Source organism: Furipterus horrens, unplaced genomic scaffold, assembly GCF_987537825.1.
Source record: "Furipterus horrens unplaced genomic scaffold, mFurHor1.1.pri manual_scaffold_7, whole genome shotgun sequence".
NCBI lineage: Eukaryota > Metazoa > Chordata > Mammalia > Chiroptera > Furipteridae > Furipterus > Furipterus horrens.
In genome coordinates, this window is record NW_028327177.1 from 512,785 (window position 1) to 532,145 (window position 19,361).

Below are 19,361 nucleotides of genomic sequence, written 5' to 3' on the forward strand. Positions count from 1 at the left end.
GCTAGGTCTTCCATCCTGCCTCCCACCCTGGGCAGGGCCTGGAGGAGCTGGGGGCTGTGGCGGCCCCGTGACGCGGGGTGGTGACTGGCTCCCGTGTCTGAGGGGCTCCTGCTTGTCAGGTTCTAGCTCATGTTTTCTGGCTAAACTTATGATCATTCCTATGAGACTTCAGTGAAAGTTTTATCAAGTGTCTTCGTCATCCCTGATGTGTAATTCTTCAACATGGACCTGCTACTTTAGTTAAGATATGACCAGCAATGAATAGTAGTAAGATATGTGCTGATTAGAAGGCCCATTTGTGCAGTGTGGAGAATAAGACAGTGCCTTACAAAAATGGGGTTTGGGAGTGACCTGAAGAATTCACATGAAGCTGTGTTAAAATTGCAAGACTGGGAATTACGATTATTGGAAACAGTGAAGAAATTTATGGCCCTGAGGATAAAAAGTGATAAAGAATATGCATCTACTTTACAGAACCTTTGTAATCAAGTTGATAAGGAAAGTACTAACCAAATGAATTATGTCAGCAATGTATCCAAGTTTTCTAGAGAAGGAAAACTCTGACTCCAAAAAACCTCCGCTGCCTTGCGGCATACCTCTTCACGGGAAAGGCTAAGGGAGTAAACCCCGACAGAAAATCCGGAGCCGGAGTCCCTAAGGCGGTTTGACGTTGTAGTCAACACCGGCAACTCCTGCGGCGCACCTGAAGCCAAGCTGTATTGACTCCGTCTTTCCCTTGGACCCTTCAGCTGCGAAGAGAGGGGGGGTCTGCTGCATGGGCAACAGCAGACCCTCCATATCACCCTGCCCAGGCTCTGTAGCTTCAGCTTCACTGGAGAGGACACTCCAGCGTCATCGTAAGATGTCGATTCAACATGGGAGGAGACAGATACCGTGTCACTCCCGAGTCGGACTGCACAACCATTCTCGGCGGTGCAGATAGACTCTTAAGAAGCTACACCATCGTCTCTCGAGACGGACGGCTGCCGACGACGACGACGACGACGACGAGGTGGGTGTTGAGGGGCTTGGTAGGCTTTGTCTTCTCAGCTTGTCCTCTCCAGTGGAAACCTCCACCCTGTGATTGGATGTCCTGTGTTCTTGGCTTAACCTTCTGGGAGTAGAGCTTTCATAACGGATCTGGTGTGGGAGGGAGCAGGTTTTGGTTCAAATGCCAGATTCCTGTTCTTACCAAGACTTAGTAGACCTCCTTGAATAAATGCTGTGTATCCTCCAGTCAATATCCAGAGTGGGAGGGTCACACAGTCCTCCTGGGAGTTCTGCCCCGGCCCCTGCCAAGCCTCTCACAGTCAAGGCTTGGCACAGGCACGCTGTCACTTCCTCCACACTCCTCTGGTCATAAATAAGGCACCCCGCCAGCTCAAATGGCCTGGGATGACAAACGGACCCCTCTTGGAGGGGAGAGCAGCACTTACATCTTCAGTGGCCGTCTCTGTCTCAGGTGAGGCCACTGCCAGCCTCCTCCAGAGACTGGAAGGGACCGCTTCTGCCAGGAAGGAGGGTTCTTGGGAGTTTAGGGAGCAAGACTGGAGAGTATCCACTGAAGGTCTCATCCCAGGTCTCAAGGCACTGACTCTGCCCCGGGACAGTGCATATCAGTTCTGCTCCTTTATCGTCAGGTCCCAAGCTTCCTTCCTCTGGGAGGCTGTGCTAGTATTCTACCACTGCGTAACAGTGGCCACGAGGCAGTGGCTGAGGACCACATCTGGCTGTTAACCCGCAGCTCTGCAGGCCGGAAGTCTGGGCACAGTGCGGCTGGAACTCGTACTTGAATGACTATCTAATGTGACTTCCTTTCAGCCAGAAAAACTTTCTTTAGTATTTTTTGTAAGGTATTTCTCTAGCAACAAATCCTCTGTCTTTATCTTGGACTGTTTTTATTTCACTTTAATTTCCAAAAGATCCTATTCTAATATACTGTATTGTATAGATTTTAGAGAATAGTGAGAGAGAGAGACAGACGGAAACACAGAGACAGAAAGATCAATTTGTGGTTCCACTTATTTATGCATCACTGGGTGATTCTTGTATGTGCCCTCACCGGAGATCAAACCTACAACCTTGGCATATCAGGATGATGCTCTGACCAATTGAGCTACCTGGCCAGGACTTGCTTGAATGTTTTTTTAAAGATTTTATTTATTTTTAGAGAGAGAGGAAGGGAGCTAACGTGCGGTTGCCACGCATACAGCCCCAGTTGGGGACCTGCCTCACAACCCAGGCATGTGCCCTGACTGGGCATCAAACCAGTGACCCTTTGGTTCACAGGACAACACCTAATTCACTGAGCCACACCAGCCAGGGCTGAATTTTTTAATGACTTTGAGTAGGTCGGTCCGTTGTCTCCTGGCCCCCACTGTTTCAGATGAGAAGTTAGGTGTTAGTCTTATGTGATGAGTCATTTTTCTCTTGTGACTTCTCAGGTTTTCTCTTTGTCTCTCAATATTCTCACTGTATGTCAGCTCGATTCTAGGAGAACCATAGAACACCCCTGGCATGGAATCTCCTTCATACTTTGCCCCTCTTCCACCAGGAAGAGACCTGTCTTTCCCAGGGCTCACCTGGGAACTCAGCAAGGATAGTCTCCTTTATACCTCAGCTGTGCCAAATAACACAACTTAACATTGGGTGTAAAACCTGTTCTAATCACAGATCTGGGATCATGCAGGGTGTGCTCACCAGGCAGGAAACCTTGGAACTCTCTTAGAATTCTGCCTCCACAGCCCAGTGTCTGGCTCCTAGAGGGTCTGAGCTGAAGTTGACTGCCCTGAGCCTATCATTCTTTTGGGGTAACCTCTAGTCCTGTCAGAAATACACTAGCCCTGGCTGGTGTGGCTCCGTGGATTGAGCTCCGGCCTGTGAACTGAAAGGTCGTTGATTTGATTCCCAGTCAGGGCACAGGCCTGGGTTGCAGGTTTGTCCCCATCTAGGGGTGTGTGAGAGGCAAGTGATCGATATATCTCTCCCTCTCTTTCTCCCTCCCTTCCCTTCTCTGTAAAATAAATAAATAAACTCTTTGAAAACAACAACAAAAATAAATACTTTACCCTACAACCCTTAGAAATAGGATTATTTCCTAATTATAGGCATCATTAAAATTGTCATTATTTCCATTAAATGCAATTGTCACCTAGTCCCCTGGAACACTGACCTCGGAGGCGTGCCCCCTACAGTCAGCACCAGTGAGAACCCCGCACCGAGGTCACCATACCACACTGAAGTATCTGGGGGAGGGACGTGCAGCTCCCAGCAGAACCTACTTGGTGAGCGGAAATCGCACAGAGCAGACCCTTGAAAAGGAGCCAACGTGTGAAATAAGCAACGATCATAACGTAAGGATAGTGGAACTGTCCCATCAGAGGGCAGACTGCGTGGAAGCTGAGAGTTCTTTAGGTTTTGTAAAATGTAAACCCAATTGTTGGCCTTGGGGGTGGCTCCCCTGCCCCCGGGAGTCTGCAGTCCTCAGACCCTCCCGGGGCCTCCCTGCTGCCTGCCCTTCGGCTGAGGCCCCGCACGTGGGGCCTCGTTGAGGCGCCTGCCCTGCACGAGACAATGCCACTGCCCATACCCCTGGAACTCACCCAGCACCACCGGGTCCCTCGCAGCCTCCAGCTCCAGCCTGACGTGGTCGGCGGCTCACCCGCCTCCCAGCACTGCAGCTGCGCCCCCTCCGATGTGCAGCTGCTGCTGCTGCTGGGCCAGCCGCCCTCCCTCAGGGCAGCTCAAACATCCACTGTCTGGACCTGTGCACTGCAAGAATTTCTAAAACATGCACTACCTGACTATCTAGTCAGGGGCACTGACCTCTTTTCCCTTAGACCAGCAGTTCTCACCCTGGGGGTCGCGACCCCTTTGGGGGTGGAACAACCCTTTCATAGGGGTTGCCTAAGACCATCGGAAAACACATATATAATTACACATTGTTTTTGTGATTAATCACTACGCTTTAATTATGTTCAATTTGTAACAATGAAAATACATCCTGCATATCAGATATTTACATTACGATTTATAACAGTAGCAAAATTACAGTTATGAAGTAGCAACAAAAATAATTTTATGGTTGGGGGTCACCACAACATGAGGGACTGTATTAAAGGGTTGCAGCATTAGGAAGGTTGAGAACCACTGCCTTAGACTGTCAAATCAAAAATGACAACAGCCAATACAATAGATATCCGTTATGAATGAATAAAAATTATTCTTTATTGTCAGTGCCGCGGAATTTTAATCATTAGTTTATGTGCCTTGAGAGGAAAAAGGTTGAAAATCGCTGCTCTGGACCCTTCACATGCTGTGCTGGCCACAACCACCTTGGACACTATGCCCAGTCACCCGGCCCCACAGTGACCCTGGCACTTCTCACCCAGAGAGGGACTGTCCATCCCACTCCATCCTTCATTAGGCATCCCTCCTGGAGGGTGGGGGTTCCTGAATCTCAGCCCCCCTCCCTGCAACACACCTGTGCTGGGCTGGGGTGAGGAAGCTTCTGTCCTCCAGGAGGGGACTCTGAAGCCTGGGGCAGACCTGGATTCCCATGGTCATGTAGCCCTCAGAGGGAGGCCAGAGGCCAGAGGTCCTGCACGCTCTGCTCCAGGTGATTGGAAGTGCGGGACCCTGGCTCTGGAGCCCTGGACTTGAATGTGGCCGAGGGGGGCGGGGCAGGGGCAGTGCTGACCTCACAATGGCGGTGTCCTCTGCCCCTGGCTAGTCCGCTGCTGCTGGCACCTGCTGCTCCTCCTGATGCCTGGCATGTCCCTCCTTAGCAGCTATGAGGGTCTGCGACAAGAGATCCAGCGGCTGGCCCGGGAGAACGAGGAGCTGCGGCGGCTCGTGCAGCTGATCCAGGAGAACCAGGAGCTGAAGCTGGTGCTCAGGAACCGCGGCAGCACTCTGGGCTTCTGCAGCTACGGGCTCCTGGCTGAGGTGACTTCCAGCCCCCGACTGCCCCGGCGCAGAACCATCAAGTTCAAGGATGCTGAAAGAGGTGAGCAGCGCAGGGAATGCCAGGGCTCCACTCATTCAGCTTGTACCAAGACACTGAAAAGGAGGGGCAAACCCCTGCTTCCGTGGGCCAGGACGGGTGCTCTAGAGGAAAACAGAACAAAACAAGGGACCAGGCAGAGGCGGGGCTCCTCTCATAGGTGCAGCCAGGACGAGGTGGCATCACTGAGAAAGTGACGTTGGACCTGAGCTGGACTGGAGTGTGGGAGACATGAGGCTGGTTGGAGTTTTCCAGGTGAACAGTCTGTGCAAAGGCCCTGCGGTGGCTGTGAGCTGGGTGTGCTGAGGCAGTGCTGGTGAAGTGGAGGGTAGACCAATGAGGGCCTTAGGGGGCAGAGGGAGCCTGCGGGTCGGGATCTGTGGTCCCGCCCCCCGGCTCCTCGACTGATGGGCATTGGAATGGGATGGACAGTCCCTCTCCTGGTGAGAAGTGACAGGCTTGGCTAGGGCAGGGGACTGAAGAGTGGTGGGCTCTGGCTCTACATTTCGAAGGTGGAAGTAACAACAGGACTTTCGGCAGGTTGAGTGGGGTGCAAGAAAGAGGAACTCCATCCAAGGGGCTCACAGGGTCTGGCCAAAATGCTACAAGTGGGCAGCTGCCCAGAACAGGCAGGTGGGAGGTGACCCCAGGCCTCTCGGAACTAGCACCATGCTTTGGGGCCTCTGGCAGTGCAGAGTCAAGGGGAGACACGAGTGGGTACAAGGGCAGCGCAGGGCCTGACTGCCAAGGTACCTGGAGGCGGGCCGCGGGGGAGGGGACGCATGGGCACTGTGCCGCCAGTCCGGGATCGGGCTGGACAGGCCTGCGCTTGCTGTCCTTGGATGGCTCGCGGCAGGAGGCGGGGGCGGCTCCGGGCAGGCAGGCCGAGCCTGACGCCACTGGGAGAGTCGGGCGCGCCCGGACTTGTCGTGCTGGGGGCGGGCCGGCCTCCGAGCTGGGGCGGGCGGGCAGGGCGTGCAGCCCGAACAGACGGCGAGAGACGCGGAGCCAGGGGGCCAGGTGGGCCCTGCACCGGGACAGTCCGACCTCCCTCCAGGGCGCTGCGGCCCTGCTCCGCAGACAGCCCCCTCCCCAGCGCCCGCCCGCCGCGGCCCCGCCCGGTCGCCTGCATAGGCCCCGCCTGGTCCCTTGGCCCGCAGGCCTTGGCCCAAAGGTCGAGTCATCGGGCAGTGGAGCTCCCCTCACGTGCTCCAACCCCGTGCCTCCTCGCGCTGGAGGAACCCAGACCCTCAGGTCCAGGGCTCCCCGCGGCGACCCCCCTTCTGAAAGGCCGGCTTCAGGCCCGGTTTCGGCCCCGCCGGGCCATTAGGCCTGGCGCCCCAACCCACCCAGCTCTGGCCCTGCCTCGGGCTGCGGGCTGCGCGAGCGGGAACCCTGCAGCTCTGGCTCCTGCCAGAGCCCCTCCTGGACCTGGATCCCCTATCCCGGCTCTGCCCAGGGCTCCCCACCTGTGGATGAGCCCCCTTCCCTGCTGACGCCCGCCTCCACCCAGTTCTCCCAGGACTACAGCCTGAAGAGTCACTGAAAGACGCCGGCCCTGTCACCATGGGCAGTCCCGAGGGGCGCTTGCACTTTGCCATCGACCGCGGAGGCACCTTCACAGACGTCTTCGCCCAGTGTCCAGGGGGGCATGTGAGGGTCTTGAAGCTGCTCTCAGAGGACCCTGCAAACTATGCGGACGCCCCCACCGAAGGCATCCGCCGCATCCTGGAGCAGGTGCCACAGCAGGGCTGTGGGGTGGGGAGGGACCCGAGGGCTGGAGGCCTGACACTGACCGCATGGCTCCCAGGAGGGGGGCATGCCGCTGCCCAGGGACCGGCCACTGGATACCAGTCGCATCGCCAGCATCCGAATGGGCACCACGGTGGCCACCAATGCACTGCTGGAGCGGCGGGGGGAGCGGGTGGCCCTGCTGGTGACACGCGGCTTCCGAGACCTGCTGCACGTTGGCACCCAGGCCCGCGAGGACCTCTTTGACCTGGTGAGCTCGCCCCTGCCAGCAGGTGGCTGGGTCCCCTCGAGGTGGGCAGTCCTGGGGAGGGTTAGTGCCGGCCCGAGGCTACCCGCAAATAGGCAGAGAGGAGGTTCTGGACACTCAGAGCAGAACACCAGGTCCCCCCGGCATTCAGAGTGGTCACAGAGTGCTCCTGTCTGCCACCACGCCCTGTCCTGGACCAGGTGTGAGGCAGCCCAAGCCAACCTGTTCAGGGTGAGGGGCGAGAGTCCACTGCACCCCCACCCTCACTGCTGGGGGAAGGAGCTGCTCTTGGGGGCAGGGCAGTTGGCCACATGGCCACACTCAGGCTCTGGCTGGGCCATGCTGGGGCCTGTCCATTGGCCTGGTGGGACATAGTCCCCCGCCTGCACTGCCCACCCACGTAGGGCCCCAGCAAGGACTCCTGGGTCTGGGCCTCCTCTGAGCCTCTGCCCGCCCCAGGCCGTGCCCATGCCCGAGGTGCTTTACGAAGAGGTACTGGAGGTGGATGAGCGTGTGGTGCTCTACCGTGGGGAGCCAGGCACCGGGAAGCCCGTCAAAGGTGTGTGCTTCGGGTGTGGGGGTCTGGGGGCAGCATGGCCTCACGGGTCGTTGATGGGTGGTGACGGCTTGCCCACAGGCCGCACGGGGGACCTGCTGGAGGTACAGCAGCCGGTGGACCTGGGGGGCCTGCGAGGGAAGCTGGAGGGGCTCCTGTCCCGAGGCATCCGCAGCCTGGCTGTGGTGCTCATGCACTCCTACACGTGAGTGTGAGCGCACAGGGAGGAGCGCGCCTGGGCGGGAGGCCAGGGCGAGGGTGGGGACCAGGACTGCTCTGGCAGTGCAGCGCTCTGGGCCGTTGTCACAGGTGGGCCGAGCATGAGCAGCAGGTGGGCGCGCTGGCCCGGGAGCTGGGCTTCACACACGTGGCGCTGTCCTCGGAGGCCATGCCCATGGTGCGCATCGTGCCGCGGGGGCACACGGCCTGCGCTGAAGCCTACCTCACACCTGCCATCCAGCGCTACGTGCAGGGCTTCCGCCGGGGCTTCCAGAGTCAGCTCAAGGTGAGGCCCCGCCTGCCCACCCTGCTGCCCCTGGTGCATGCCCCGCCCCTCACTGCCCGCTTGCCCACCTACAGGATGTGCAGGTGCTGTTCATGCGCTCCGATGGCGGCCTGGCACCCATGGACTCCTTCAGCGGCTCCCGGGCTGTGCTGTCTGGCCCCGCGGGTGGTGTGGTTGGCTATTCTGCCACCACCTACCGGGCAGAGGGCGGCCAGCCTGTCATTGGCTTTGACATGGGAGGTATGAAAGCCCAAAGATGGGGTCCAGGGGAGGCTCAGCAGCCTGGCTGGGCAATGCCAGGCGTCCAGGTCTGTGGGGTGAGTCCTCACCACCAGACGCCCCACCAGGCACATCCACCGACGTGAGCCGCTACGCTGGGGAGTTTGAGCACGTGTTTGAGGCCAGCACAGCGGGTGTCACCCTCCAGGCCCCCCAGCTGGACATCAACACAGTAGCAGCCGGTGGGGGCTCCCGCCTCTTCTTCAGGTCAGCTCCCCGACCTTGGCTGGGACCCGTGCCCTGCCTCCCAACCTGCCTCCAATCCCAGCCTTCCCTTCCCCAAGGTCTGGCCTGTTTGTGGTGGGACCAGAGTCTGCAGGAGCCCACCCCGGCCCTGCCTGCTACCGGAAAGGTAAGGCCTGGGGCTGCCCTCCCGCGCTGTCCTGGCCCACCCACCTCTCCCGCCTCGCCCACCGCCTGGTCCCCAATTCCAGACCCCAACCCCACCCCATGCACACCTCCCAGGGGACCCTGTGACAGTGACGGATGCTAGCCTGGTCCCCAATTCCAGACCCCAACCCCACCCCATGCACACCTCCCAGGGGGCCCTGTGACAGTGACGGATGCTAACCTGGTCCTGGGTCGCCTGCTGCCGGCCTCCTTCCCCTGTATTTTTGGGCCGGGAGAGGACCAGCCACTGTCCCCTGAGGCCTCCCGAAAGGCCCTGGAGGCTGTGGCCGCCGACATCAACAGCTTTCTGACCAACGGGCCCTGCCCGGCCTCCCCGCTGAGCCTGGAGGAGGTGGCTATGGGGTTCGTGCGTGTGGCCAACGAGGCCATGTGCCGGCCCATCCGCGCTCTCACGCAGGTACACTCCCCTTTGCCCTTGCCTCCCATCCCTGTGCCCCACCCCTCCCGCTCAGGCAGCCCCGTGGGGGTGAGGGGTTGGGAGCCTGACAGGCTAAGGTGAGCAAGCCCCTGACCCTCTTCCGGCTCCGCAGGCCCGAGGGCACGACCCCTCGGCACACGTGCTGGCTTGCTTTGGCGGAGCTGGCGGGCAGCACGCTTGTGCCATCGCCCGGGCCCTGGGCATGGACACCGTGCACATTCACAAGTGAGTCTGGGCCTCGGGCATGTGACCTGGGGCGGGGGCAGCTTGGGGGAGGCCCCTCCTCACCCTGTCGCCCTGCTCCTGCAGGCACAGCGGGCTGCTCTCGGCACTGGGGCTGGCCCTGGCGGACGTCGTGCACGAGGCCCAGGAGCCCTGCTCCCTGCCCTACACGCCCGAGACCTTTGTGCAGCTGGACCAGAGGCTGGGCCGGCTGGAGGAGCAGTGTGTGGGCGCCCTGCAGGCCCAGGGTTTCCCCAGGTGGGGTCCGGGGTGCCGCCAGGCTGGGCAGGGGGTTCGCAGCGTCCCAGGCACCCCTGCGGCTCGGTCAGCACCTGACTACCTGGGTGGTGCCAGGGCCCCTTTGAGCAGCACTCAGTGTGGGATGGACTGTAAGGCTAGAGGGGCGGGCAGGCGTCCTCCCTGGGTGTCCCGTGTGAATGGCCGGCCTCGTGACCATGACAGGTCCCAGATCAGCACTGAGAGCTTCCTGCACCTGCGCTACCAGGGCACGGACTGCGCCCTGATGGTGTCCGCCCACCAGCACCCGGCCACTGCGCACTCGCCCCGTGCAGGAGACTTTGGGGCAGCGTTTGTGGAGAGGTACGCAAGCGCCTGTCCCAGGGGCCCTGGCGGCAGCCTGCTCGCCTGCTCACCTTGCCCTGATGGCTCCCTTGGGTTGGCGGGTGCAGGTACATGAGGGAGTTTGGTTTCATCATCCCCGATCGGCCAGTGGTGGTGGACGACGTGCGGGTGAGGGGCACCGGCCGCAGCGGCCTCCGCCTTGAAGACGTCCCCAAAGCCCAAACCGGGCCTCCCCGGGTAGACAAGGTTGGTGGCCCTGCCTGTACATACCCACCTACACCCTCAGGGGCGCAAGGATGTGTATGGATGGGAAGTCCTGGGGACAGGTGCTAGATCTAAGAGCCTCACTCACCCCACACCTCCTCAGATGACCCAGTGCTACTTTGAGGGGGGCTACCAGGAGACCCCTGTGTACTTACTGGGAGAGCTGGGCTGTGGGCACCAGCTTCAGGGGCCCTGCCTCATCATTGACAACAACAGGTAGGCTGAGGCCTGGCCAGGGTAGCACTGTGGGGGTGTGGGATGGGGCCACAGTCCCGGGGACCTGGGTGAGTTGTGGGGCCCTGGCAGGGGTTTCTGGCCCAAGACTGCAGAGGTCTGAGGGACTCCGGAGTCCCATCATGGCTGGGATGTGCCCCGGCCTGGGCATGTGGGGGTCCCTGTTTGGGACAGTGGTTTGGCCTGGCCCCTGCAGCCCCGCTGTGCCCTGCCCCCAGCACCATTCTGGTGGAGCCAGGCTGCCAGGCAGAGGTGACTGAGACTGGGGACATCCGCATCTCGGTGGGGGCCGAGGCTGCCAGCATGGTGGGTGCCCAGCTCGACCCCATCCACCTGTCCATCTTCTCACACCGCTTCATGAGCATCGCTGGTGAGCGGCACCACCGTACCGTCCTTCCAGGCCCTGCCCCCTGCAGTGTCCAGTGGGGGGGGTCTGCCTGCAGGGCAGGCGTGGGCACAGAAAGTGTCACCCAGGGGAAAGGGCAGCAGCAGCATCATGGCTGGTGGCAGGGTGGGCACTATGGCCCTGGCTCTGGGATGGCACAGGTCGCCTGCACTAGCAGACCTTGAGGAGAGCGTGGCCTCACTCCTGTGACCTGGGATTGCGTCTGTGTGTGGCAGGAAGTGGGCTCAGCAGAGTGAGCCCGTCTGAGCAGGGGCAGGCTGGGGCACCAGGCTCTTCCCATGCTTGGCTGGACGGACTGACGTGGGGCCCCAGGTTCTTGCTGGGCCTGGCTCTGGGACTTGGGTCCTGCTTTTCCTTTCCCCGGGCCAAGCCGTGGGTGGGTGAGGCCAGCAGCGCTGGGTCACTCTGTGCCTTCAGAGCAGATGGGCCGCATCCTGCAGCGCACAGCCATCTCCACCAACATCAAGGAGCGCTTGGACTTCTCCTGCGCCCTCTTTGGGCCCGATGGGGGGCTGGTCTCCAACGCCCCCCACATCCCTGTGCACCTGGGCGCCATGCAGGAGACCGTGCAGTTCCAGGTGTGGCACGCCCTTCTTCCTGCCCTCTCATCTGCCCTGCCTCCACCGCCACCTCCTTCCCACTCCCAACCTCTGTCCTGTTTCAGATCCGGCATCTGGGGGCTGACCTCCACCCTGGCGATGTGCTATTGAGCAACCACCCCAGCGCAGGGGGCAGCCATCTGCCAGATCTGACCGTCATCACGCCAGTGAGGGCTGCTGCCTGGGCACCTCGGTGCAGGGTGGGGGTGGTGGGTGGCGGGGGGCAGGGAGGCCATGCAGCTGACCGTTGCCCTCCACTCCCAGGTGTTTTGGCCAGGACAGACTCGGCCTGTGTTCTACGTGGCTAGCCGCGGGCACCACGCGGACATTGGGGGAATCACCCCAGGCTCCATGCCCCCACACTCCAACGCGCTGCAGCAGGAGGGTGCTGTCTTTCTGTCCTTCAAACTCGTCCAGGGAGGAGTCTTCCAGGAGGAGGGTGAGCGGGAGTGGGTCTGGGGCGGAGGCAGGATTCAGTGGGCGGCACACACGGCTGCTACCTGCAGCCAGGCCAGGCCGGGCACTGTGGGGAGCCAGGTGGTGACATCTCTGGGGACCACCGGGGGCACTGAGATGAGTCCTGCCTGGGCCCAGGAAGGCCTCAGTGGTTGTGAGGGTGGGGAGTTGTTCAGGGCACTGAAGGGACTGGGTGCAGAATGGCGAGGAGCCTATTTCAAGGTGTTCACAATCTGCACCAGGTTTGCACGGTGTCTGGGGGCTGCAGAGACATAGCAGGGCCAGGTGCTGAGCGTTCCTGGGCCCGGGTCCACGTCATTGGGTGGGGCAGTGGGCGGCTGTGCAGGGCTTCATCTGGGTGCATGCTGGCCTGGCTGTCGTACTGTGACAGCCCTTGCCGGCACGCAGAGTGGGTGGCGGTCCAAGGGTGGCCCAGACCTGGGTGGGGGCGGGCTGCTGCAGTTACCCTGGGTGATGCTGAGCCTAAGCTGGGCAGCGAGGGTGGGGTGGAGACAGCTGTTTTGGAGGTCAGTGTCGTCATGGATGGGATTTGGGGGTGAGGGGAGCAATTGAGGATAACAGCTGGTGGAGAGGGGCCCTGGCTCTGAGGGGGTGCAGAGCAGCTGTGGGGAAGGTGGGACAGTGGCAGTGAGGACTGGGAGGGAGGAGCATCTGCAAATGCAGAGCAGGTTTGAGGCTGTCAGGGTGTGAGAGTGAGAAGAGGCCACAGGGGCAGGGTGGAGGGTGGTGTAATAGAGCCACAGACTGTCAAGGACATGAAGAGAGTGACCTAGCTCTGGCTGCCCCTTTGGTCAATCTGGGGAGAGGGCAGGGGGCAGGGGCCATGGGAGGGACATGTGCAGGAATATGGCAGAGGACCCAGGGAGCCTCAGAGAGGACCTCAGCCTAGATGAGCGAGGCTTTCCCGAAGTGAAGAAGGTCCCTGGGGCGGAGACCTGCGCTGCTTGTGGGGGGCTGGAGTCTTCTTCCAGATCTTCCAGATCTGTGTGTGTGTGGGGGGGGGGGTTGCTGTACAGCTGGCTACATTAATGCTCTTTCAAAGAAGTTGGCTTGGGGGCCAGTGGGGGCCACAGAGCTGAGGGCAGTGTGAGTGGGGGATGGTTAAGGGAAAGGGAAGGAGGCCCAGAAAAAAGCCTGGGAAGAGTGGGCCCAGGAGGTGGGGAGGCAGGACAAGAGGAAGTGAAAGAGAGAAGAGACTTTGGTAAGGGACAAATGTGCCCTGTCACACACTGTCACGGCCTCCCGCTTGCTGCCTGCCCCAGCCTAGGGTGTTTGTGGGGGGCTGAGGTGTGGGAAGGAGAAGGTTCAGCATATGGGAGGAAGCTGTGGGTTTTGTAGGTGCTGGAGGGAGTCAGCAGGGTGGTGGGGAGCCAGTGCCCAGCAGAGGTGTGGCAGGTGGGGAGCAGGGCACCTGGCATCCTCTGGGTGAGAGGGTGGCTCAGTGGTGACTCCACCCACCCAGCGGTGACGGAGGCCCTGCGGGCCCCAGGCAAGATTCCCGGCTGCAGTGGGACCCGGAACCTGCATGACAACCTGTCAGACCTCCGTGCCCAGGTGGCAGCCAACCAGAAGGGCATCCAGCTCGTGGGGGAGCTGATCGGGCAGTATGGTCTGGATGTGGTGCAGGCCTACATGGGCCATATTCAGGTGGGTCTGGGGGCAAGAGCACAGGGTAACTCTGTGCCAGACTCCAGGCAGCTGAGCACGTAGGGGAGGGGGCACCGGACCTACCCAGAAGGTAGCATGGCTGCCTCTGAACATACTCCCTACTAGGCCAATGCTGAGCTGGCTGTCCGGGATATGCTTCGGGCCTTCGGGACCTCCAGACAGGCCCGGGGCCTCCCTCTGGAGGTCTCTGCAGAGGACCACATGGATGACGGTTCCCCCATCCGACTCCACGTGCATATCAACCTGAGTCAGGTCTGGCTGTGGGAAACGAGGCCTGGTGGGCGGGGACGGGCAGGGGGTCTGGGGTTTGGCCCCCTTACCGCTGACGACCTCCCCTCTGGGTGGGCAGGGCAGCGCGGTGTTTGACTTCAGCGGCACTGGGCCGGAGGTGTTTGGCAACCTCAACGCACCACGGGCCATCACGCTGTCTGCCCTCATCTACTGCCTGCGCTGTCTGGTGGGCCGCGACATCCCGCTCAACCAGGTGCGCTGGCATGTCCTGTGTGTGAGGTCAGCAAGTTGACCCCAAGCCCCAGTCACCCTGCATGAGCCCAGGGCAAAGTCGCCCCAGCAGCCCAGTAATGGACTGATGATCCTAGAGCTGCTAGGTGTCGGGCGACGTATGTCTCCATCTGCCACTTGCCCCTGAGAGCTGGCCCTTCCCTGCACAGGGCTGCCTGGCGCCAGTTCGAGTCGTGATTCCTAGAGGCTCTATCCTGGACCCGTCCCCAGAGGCGGCCGTGGTGGGCGGCAATGTGCTCACGTCACAGCGGGTGGTGGACGTCATCCTGGGGGCCTTCGGAGCCTGTGCCGCCTCCCAGGTGCGGCAGGCGGGTGGGCACCTCTCGGGTTTGCCGGGAGTGGGGGAAGGGGAGGGCCGCGGGCTGGGGCGCTCAGGCAGCGGTCGCTCCTCCCTGCCAGGGTTGCATGAACAACGTGACCCTGGGCAACGCCCACATGGGCTACTACGAGACGGTGGCGGGCGGCGCGGGCGCGGGCCCTGGCTGGCACGGGCGAAGCGGCGTGCACAGCCACATGACCAACACGCGCATCACTGACCCCGAGATCCTGGAGAGCAGGTGAGTGGCGTGGGCGGGGCCGGGGGGCTGGGCGGGGCGGAGCCGGGCAGCCGGGGCAGCCGTGTTGAGCCACCAGCCGGCGCAGGTACCCCGTTATCCTGCGCCGCTTTGAGCTGAGACCGGGGTCCGGGGGCCGCGGCCGCTTCCGGGGTGGAGATGGTGTCGTCCGAGAGCTGCTGTTCCGCGAGGAGGCGCAGCTGTCCGTACTGACCGAGCGCCGTGCCTTCAGGCCCTACGGCCTCCAAGGTGAACACCACCCCCGCCTTCCCCTGGCCGAGCCACTCTCCCTCATCCCAGCCCAGCACGTTTCCCCTCCAAGTTCTCCCTCCGGCCGGGGCTCCCCTATCTCCTTACCAAGCCCCCACGCCTCTCTCTCCCTTGCCTCCTGGGCCACCCCACGCCTGGCCTTGTGCTGCAGGGGGTGAGCCTGGCGCTCGTGGCCTGAACCTACTGATCCGCAAGGATGGCCGGACCGTGAACCTGGGCGGGAAGACATCCGTAACCGTGTACCCTGGGGTAAGGATTGTCACCTGTCCCGACCCACCTCCATCCCCACAGTGGCTCTCATCCCGCAGAAGGTGAACAGAGTTGCAGAAATAACCAGAGACCCCGTTTAATTTGGCCCCTGAAGGAAAGGGGGCTGCAAACCAGGCTCCATGGCTCAGGCGGGTGCTGTGGGTGCGCTGCTGTGGGGGCGGGGCTGCAGCAGGAGGTAGCTGGCGACTGGGCCTGTGCTGAACCTGCCCCTCTGCTCCACAGGATGTGCTCTGCCTCCACACGCCGGGTGGTGGGGGCTACGGGGACCCCGAGGACCCTGCCTCGGTGCCCGTGTCGCCCCTGCAGCCCCCAGCCTTCTCCGAGCGCGGCAGCGTCTATGAGTACCGCAGGGCCCAGGAGGCTGTGTGAGGGAGGCGCCCACAATAAAGATCCCTTCTGTCACCCTGCTCCCGCCGTGACCGTCCAGCTCACACTCTGCCTGCTGCCGCGGTCCCACCAGCCTCACGGCCTCACGAGGGCATCGCAACTCGGAGCCGCAGTCCCACGGCCAGGTGGTCTGTGAGCCCTGCCAGGGCGGTGCTGAATGTCACCTGTACCACTTCCTGGGGGCGGGAATCAGGTTAAGGGGGCGGCCCCAGCACCAGCCCACCACACGCCCTGAGCTTTGGCACATACTGGGTCCTGCAGGCCTCCAGGTGCTCCCCGGTAGGTGATGTAGTCCAAGCGCTGGCCCCGCCAGGGCTTGGCCCGGCGGCCTCCGTGGGGAGGGCCCGCCAGGTAGTGGTGGCGCCCTTCCTCCTGCTCCAGGGCCCTGAGGAGGGGCAGTGTCATCAAGGCAAGTGCACCCCTTCATTTGGGGCGGTGCCTGGCCCTGGTCGTTGCTCACCTCCGCAGCATTTCTGGGGAGCAGGCCACCGAGTGATGGAGCCTGGAAGTGTTCAATACCGTTCCTGAGGGAAGGCAGGGGGGACTCTATTAGTGGGAGGGCTGGCAAGGAGCCCTCCTGAGGTCCACCCCCCCACCTGGGCACCGTACCCAGGGCCCAGGGCTGCTCATGGCGGGTGCCAAGCCGGCAGGGGTCCCGAAAGTGGCTGAAGAGCTGGTGCTCCTGCTCCTGTGCATGGTCTGCAGGGACACGCCAGCTCTGAGTGGGCCAGGCCGGCCCCCCCATCCCGTCCCGCCTTGCTGCAGCCTCCCCTCACTTAGTGAGCAGTTGTCGAAGTTCAGGTCACCCAGGAGCACACTAAAGGCCACGACCTCGTCACTGTGGCGGCTCTCAGCCTCAAACTGCTCCGCCCAGTCCAGCAGTAGCGTCAGCTGTTTACAGCGCAGGGGCCCATCCTCTGCGGGGATGGGGGTGGGGTGGGGGTGCCGGCCAGGAAGAAAGCTTAGCCCAGGGTGTCATTTCGAATCCGGAACACAGCAGAACCCCGCCCTTCCCATCATCTGTGAGCCCACCCAGGGACTCCCAGTGTCGGGGGCACTGAAAAAACGGTGGGGGAAGGGTGGGGGTCCGCCGCCACACAGAAGGATGGGTCTGCGCACGGGCCCTCGCCCGCTGGGCTCACCACTGGGCGCATGCAAGTGCGTGCAGTGCAGGAAGCCCACGATGCGGCGCCCGTCCAGGATGCCCACCTGCGCCTGCAACACCACGGACAGCCCCAACAACCTTGGCCCGTTCGACCCCACGCCCCACCTCCTCCCCGGCCGGGAGCGCCACTGCTGGTGGGTGGTTACCTGTGCAGAAAGAAGTCCCTTGGAGGCCAGCGCATCCTCGCGACGAGCGTGGGGGAACGACCGGAAGGCGGCGCGCAGCAGCGGGTAGCGGGATGCCAGCAGCAGCCCGCTGCCCAGCAGCTTGAGGTGCGGCCCGGGCTGCAGGCCGAACGTACCCACGTCGTATAGTACTGGGCCCAGATGGGGCGCCAGGCGGCTCACCAGGCGGCGCGCTGCGCGCAGGTCGAACACCTCCTGCAGGCACACGAAGTCCAGACCCGCCGGCACCGTGGCCATCAGCACCCCGCAGGGCGCCCCAGTTCCTGGCGGACTGCAGCCCATAGCCCCGTAGCGCAAGGGCCGCAGACCGGCTAGAAGCACGGCGCCCACAGCGTCGGCTCGCCGCTGGGTGTGCTTCAAGTTGCTGAAACGCGCCAGCCCGTCGGGAAGCAGGCACAGGTTGGCGCTGAGAAAGCTGAAGCAGCGCGCGGCCTCAGCTGGGGGCCGCCAGGGCGCAGGGGGCGCCCAGCTCTGCGGAGGGGGCTGGTAGCAAAAGGGGCGGCGCCAGGCCTGCAACAGCAGCCAGAGCGGCAGGCCCGGCAGTGCCAGCGGCAGGCCCACGAGCGCCAGCAGCAGGAGCGCCGCTCCGGCTCCCGCGGTGGCGCTCAGCCACTTCAGGCCACTCGGGCGCGCCATCGGCGCCCAGCAACCCAGCAGCCGGTCCAGGGCCCAGTAGGCCGGGAACAGCAGTGCGCGAGCCAGGCCGTGGAGGGCATGCAGCACGGGGTGCGGGAAGGGCGAGGGCCTGAGCGCGCCAGGTACCGGCGGCCAGTCCGGCGGAGGTTGCATGGCGCGCGGGACTCTTCCGCCGTGGGGCACCCCCGAGACTCATTCGCTTCCAGCGTGCGAGTTGACCTGCGGGTGCATCCGCCGGAGCTGGTGGGGAGCCACAGGGGTCAAGGCCAGGTGCCACAATCTGTGTGCTGACCCGGGGAGGTGCCCGTGAGCCTGGGGACTCGGGAACAGGGGTAGACGTGGGTCCCGGAAACCGCCCTCTCTTCACCCCATGCGAAATCTCGTCGGTGGTTAAAGAGAACAAAAGAGAAAGCGGAAGGGACACTGGCCTCGCAGTCCCGCCCCAGATCCTCCTCGCCCCGCCCCCCCCCAAAGGCCGCATGGAGAGCCCCGAGACCCGCCACACGGGAGTGGGGTCTGGGCTGCAGCCGGCACGAGACGGAGGGAGACCCTTTTTCACGCGGGCGGGCGCAACGCTAGCGAGGGTCGTTCGGTGAGAACTGCGTCCCGCTCCCTCCCCGCTCCTTCAAGTCCGAGTGGAATTTCCCCGGGCGCTTCTGCTGTCAGATTTTGGGACACACTCCACCCCCATTGTCTCCCCAGAGGTGCGACGTCCAGTCGTTGAGTCAAAAGTCATGTCCCCAGATGAGGGGTGGTGTCCCTACAATAGTGACAGCTCTGTGATCCTACCCCAAGGAGCTCCCGATCTGGGGGGAGGGACCGTTGGTTCCACCCTCGTGGCCACTCCCCTCGGGCGCGAGAGCAAGGGGGAAGCCAGCTCCGTTTCTACTGAGCCCACTTGCACTCGCTCCCTCCGGCGTTCCCTGCCCCCACCTTTCTAAGGGGAGCTTTGGACCAGTATCGGCAGTTTCCACGGCAGGGTCTTATATTGCCTTTCACCCAGACTGGCAGGGAGGGGGTGGGTTTCTGCACCCCATCCCAAGTTTCCAAGGAATGCCAATCCCTTTTAGAAATTAAGATCTGGGGCTGGGTGTGCTCATGGCTACTTTGATACAAGATCTATAACCGCAGGTCTCTAACTTTCTCCTCTTTCCCAGGGGTCTGGCAGGGTTGCCTGAAATAGCCGGCCTGGGAGTGGGGAGGGCAGAGCAGCAGGCCCCCCTTCTTTCCTGCACCCTCATGGGCGGCTGAGGCATCTCCCCCTCCCTTCACAGCTGCATCTTCCTGCCGGTCCTCAGGCCTCCGAGGGTTTCCCCACACTGTCCTTCTGTCCTTATGCATATGGGTGTCTGCACAGGGACAACCATCCTGGCCTGCACCCCTTTGCTCCTGCGCCATCCACAGGTCCTTGCCCCTCAGAATCTGCAGGTAACCTCCAGGTGTCTCCTCCTACCCCACCCGCCTCCACTTCTCCCCAGCGTTGTTCCCCTTTCCCATCCTGCCTGTGCTCCTAGGCTCCACCCATGCAGCAGGTGGGGTGTGGTCTCTGTACCCTGTGGAGCCCCGTCAGCTTCCTGGGCCACTGATGCCTTGGGAAGGGGCACCTTGCCCAGGCCTCCGGGAAGCTTTCTCTTGGCTCCCCTCTCTCTAAAGTCCCCCTGCCCCCATGAGGGTCCGGAGTCCCCCCTTCATCCATGCCTTGTCCAAAGGAATGGATGCTTACAGCCACACCCTTGTCTCGTGCCCC

General features: G+C 62.3%; 2 protein-coding genes across 2 annotated transcripts; one reads left to right on the forward strand and one right to left on the reverse strand.

The window, feature by feature from the left end:
* Window positions 1-4,773: 4,773 nt before the first annotated feature.
* Window positions 4,774-15,648, forward strand: OPLAH (5-oxoprolinase, ATP-hydrolysing). The gene is made up of 27 exons (XM_090283253.1): window positions 4,774-5,008; window positions 6,519-6,742; window positions 6,816-7,007; window positions 7,464-7,563; window positions 7,642-7,765; window positions 7,870-8,059; window positions 8,134-8,305; window positions 8,413-8,551; window positions 8,629-8,696; window positions 8,887-9,152; window positions 9,286-9,398; window positions 9,483-9,653; window positions 9,858-9,995; window positions 10,085-10,223; window positions 10,345-10,457; window positions 10,694-10,845; window positions 11,299-11,459; window positions 11,546-11,647; window positions 11,745-11,919; window positions 13,420-13,604; window positions 13,731-13,877; window positions 13,975-14,109; window positions 14,297-14,446; window positions 14,547-14,704; window positions 14,790-14,950; window positions 15,123-15,220; window positions 15,464-15,648. Exons 1-27 carry the CDS (start codon window positions 4,774-4,776, stop codon window positions 15,608-15,610), a joined length of 4,155 nt encoding a protein of 1,384 aa, XP_090139379.1. The 3' UTR covers window positions 15,611-15,648.
* Window positions 15,649-15,711: 63 nt separating this feature from the next.
* LOC150003892 (sphingomyelin phosphodiesterase 5-like) lies at window positions 15,712-18,038 on the reverse strand. Its single transcript, XM_090283215.1, has 7 exons — window positions 16,940-18,038; window positions 16,771-16,843; window positions 16,405-16,545; window positions 16,238-16,327; window positions 16,089-16,152; window positions 15,878-16,013; window positions 15,712-15,804 (listed from the first exon to the last, which is right to left on the reverse strand). The coding sequence occupies exons 1-7, from the start codon at window positions 17,765-17,767 to the stop codon at window positions 15,712-15,714; spliced, it is 1,425 nt and encodes a 474-aa protein (XP_090139341.1). The 5' UTR covers window positions 17,768-18,038.
* Between the last annotated feature and the right edge of the window lie 1,323 nt (window positions 18,039-19,361).

What these genes read in the sequence shown, in the direction of transcription:
- OPLAH (XM_090283253.1), top strand. Translation starts at nt 4,774, where the DNA reads ATGTCCCTCCTTAGCAGCTATGAGGGTCTGCGACAAGAGATCCAGCGG. An exon ending in GCGACATCCCGCTCAACCAG is followed by an intron (nt 14,110 to 14,296) that starts GTGCGCTGGCAT and finishes TTCCCTGCACAG; the next exon opens with GGCTGCCTGGCGCCAGTTCG. An exon ending in GAGCCTGTGCCGCCTCCCAG is followed by an intron (nt 14,447 to 14,546) that starts GTGCGGCAGGCG and finishes CCTCCCTGCCAG; the next exon opens with GGTTGCATGAACAACGTGAC.
- LOC150003892 (XM_090283215.1), bottom strand. Translation starts at nt 17,767, where the DNA reads ATGCAACCTCCGCCGGACTGGCCGCCGGTACCTGGCGCGCTCAGGCCC. An exon ending in CTTCGACAACTGCTCACTAA is followed by an intron (nt 16,328 to 16,404) that starts GTGAGGGGAGGC and finishes GTGTCCCTGCAG; the next exon opens with ACCATGCACAGGAGCAGGAG. An exon ending in CTGGAGGCCTGCAGGACCCA is followed by an intron (nt 15,805 to 15,877) that starts GTATGTGCCAAA and finishes TCCCGCCCCCAG; the next exon opens with GAAGTGGTACAGGTGACATT.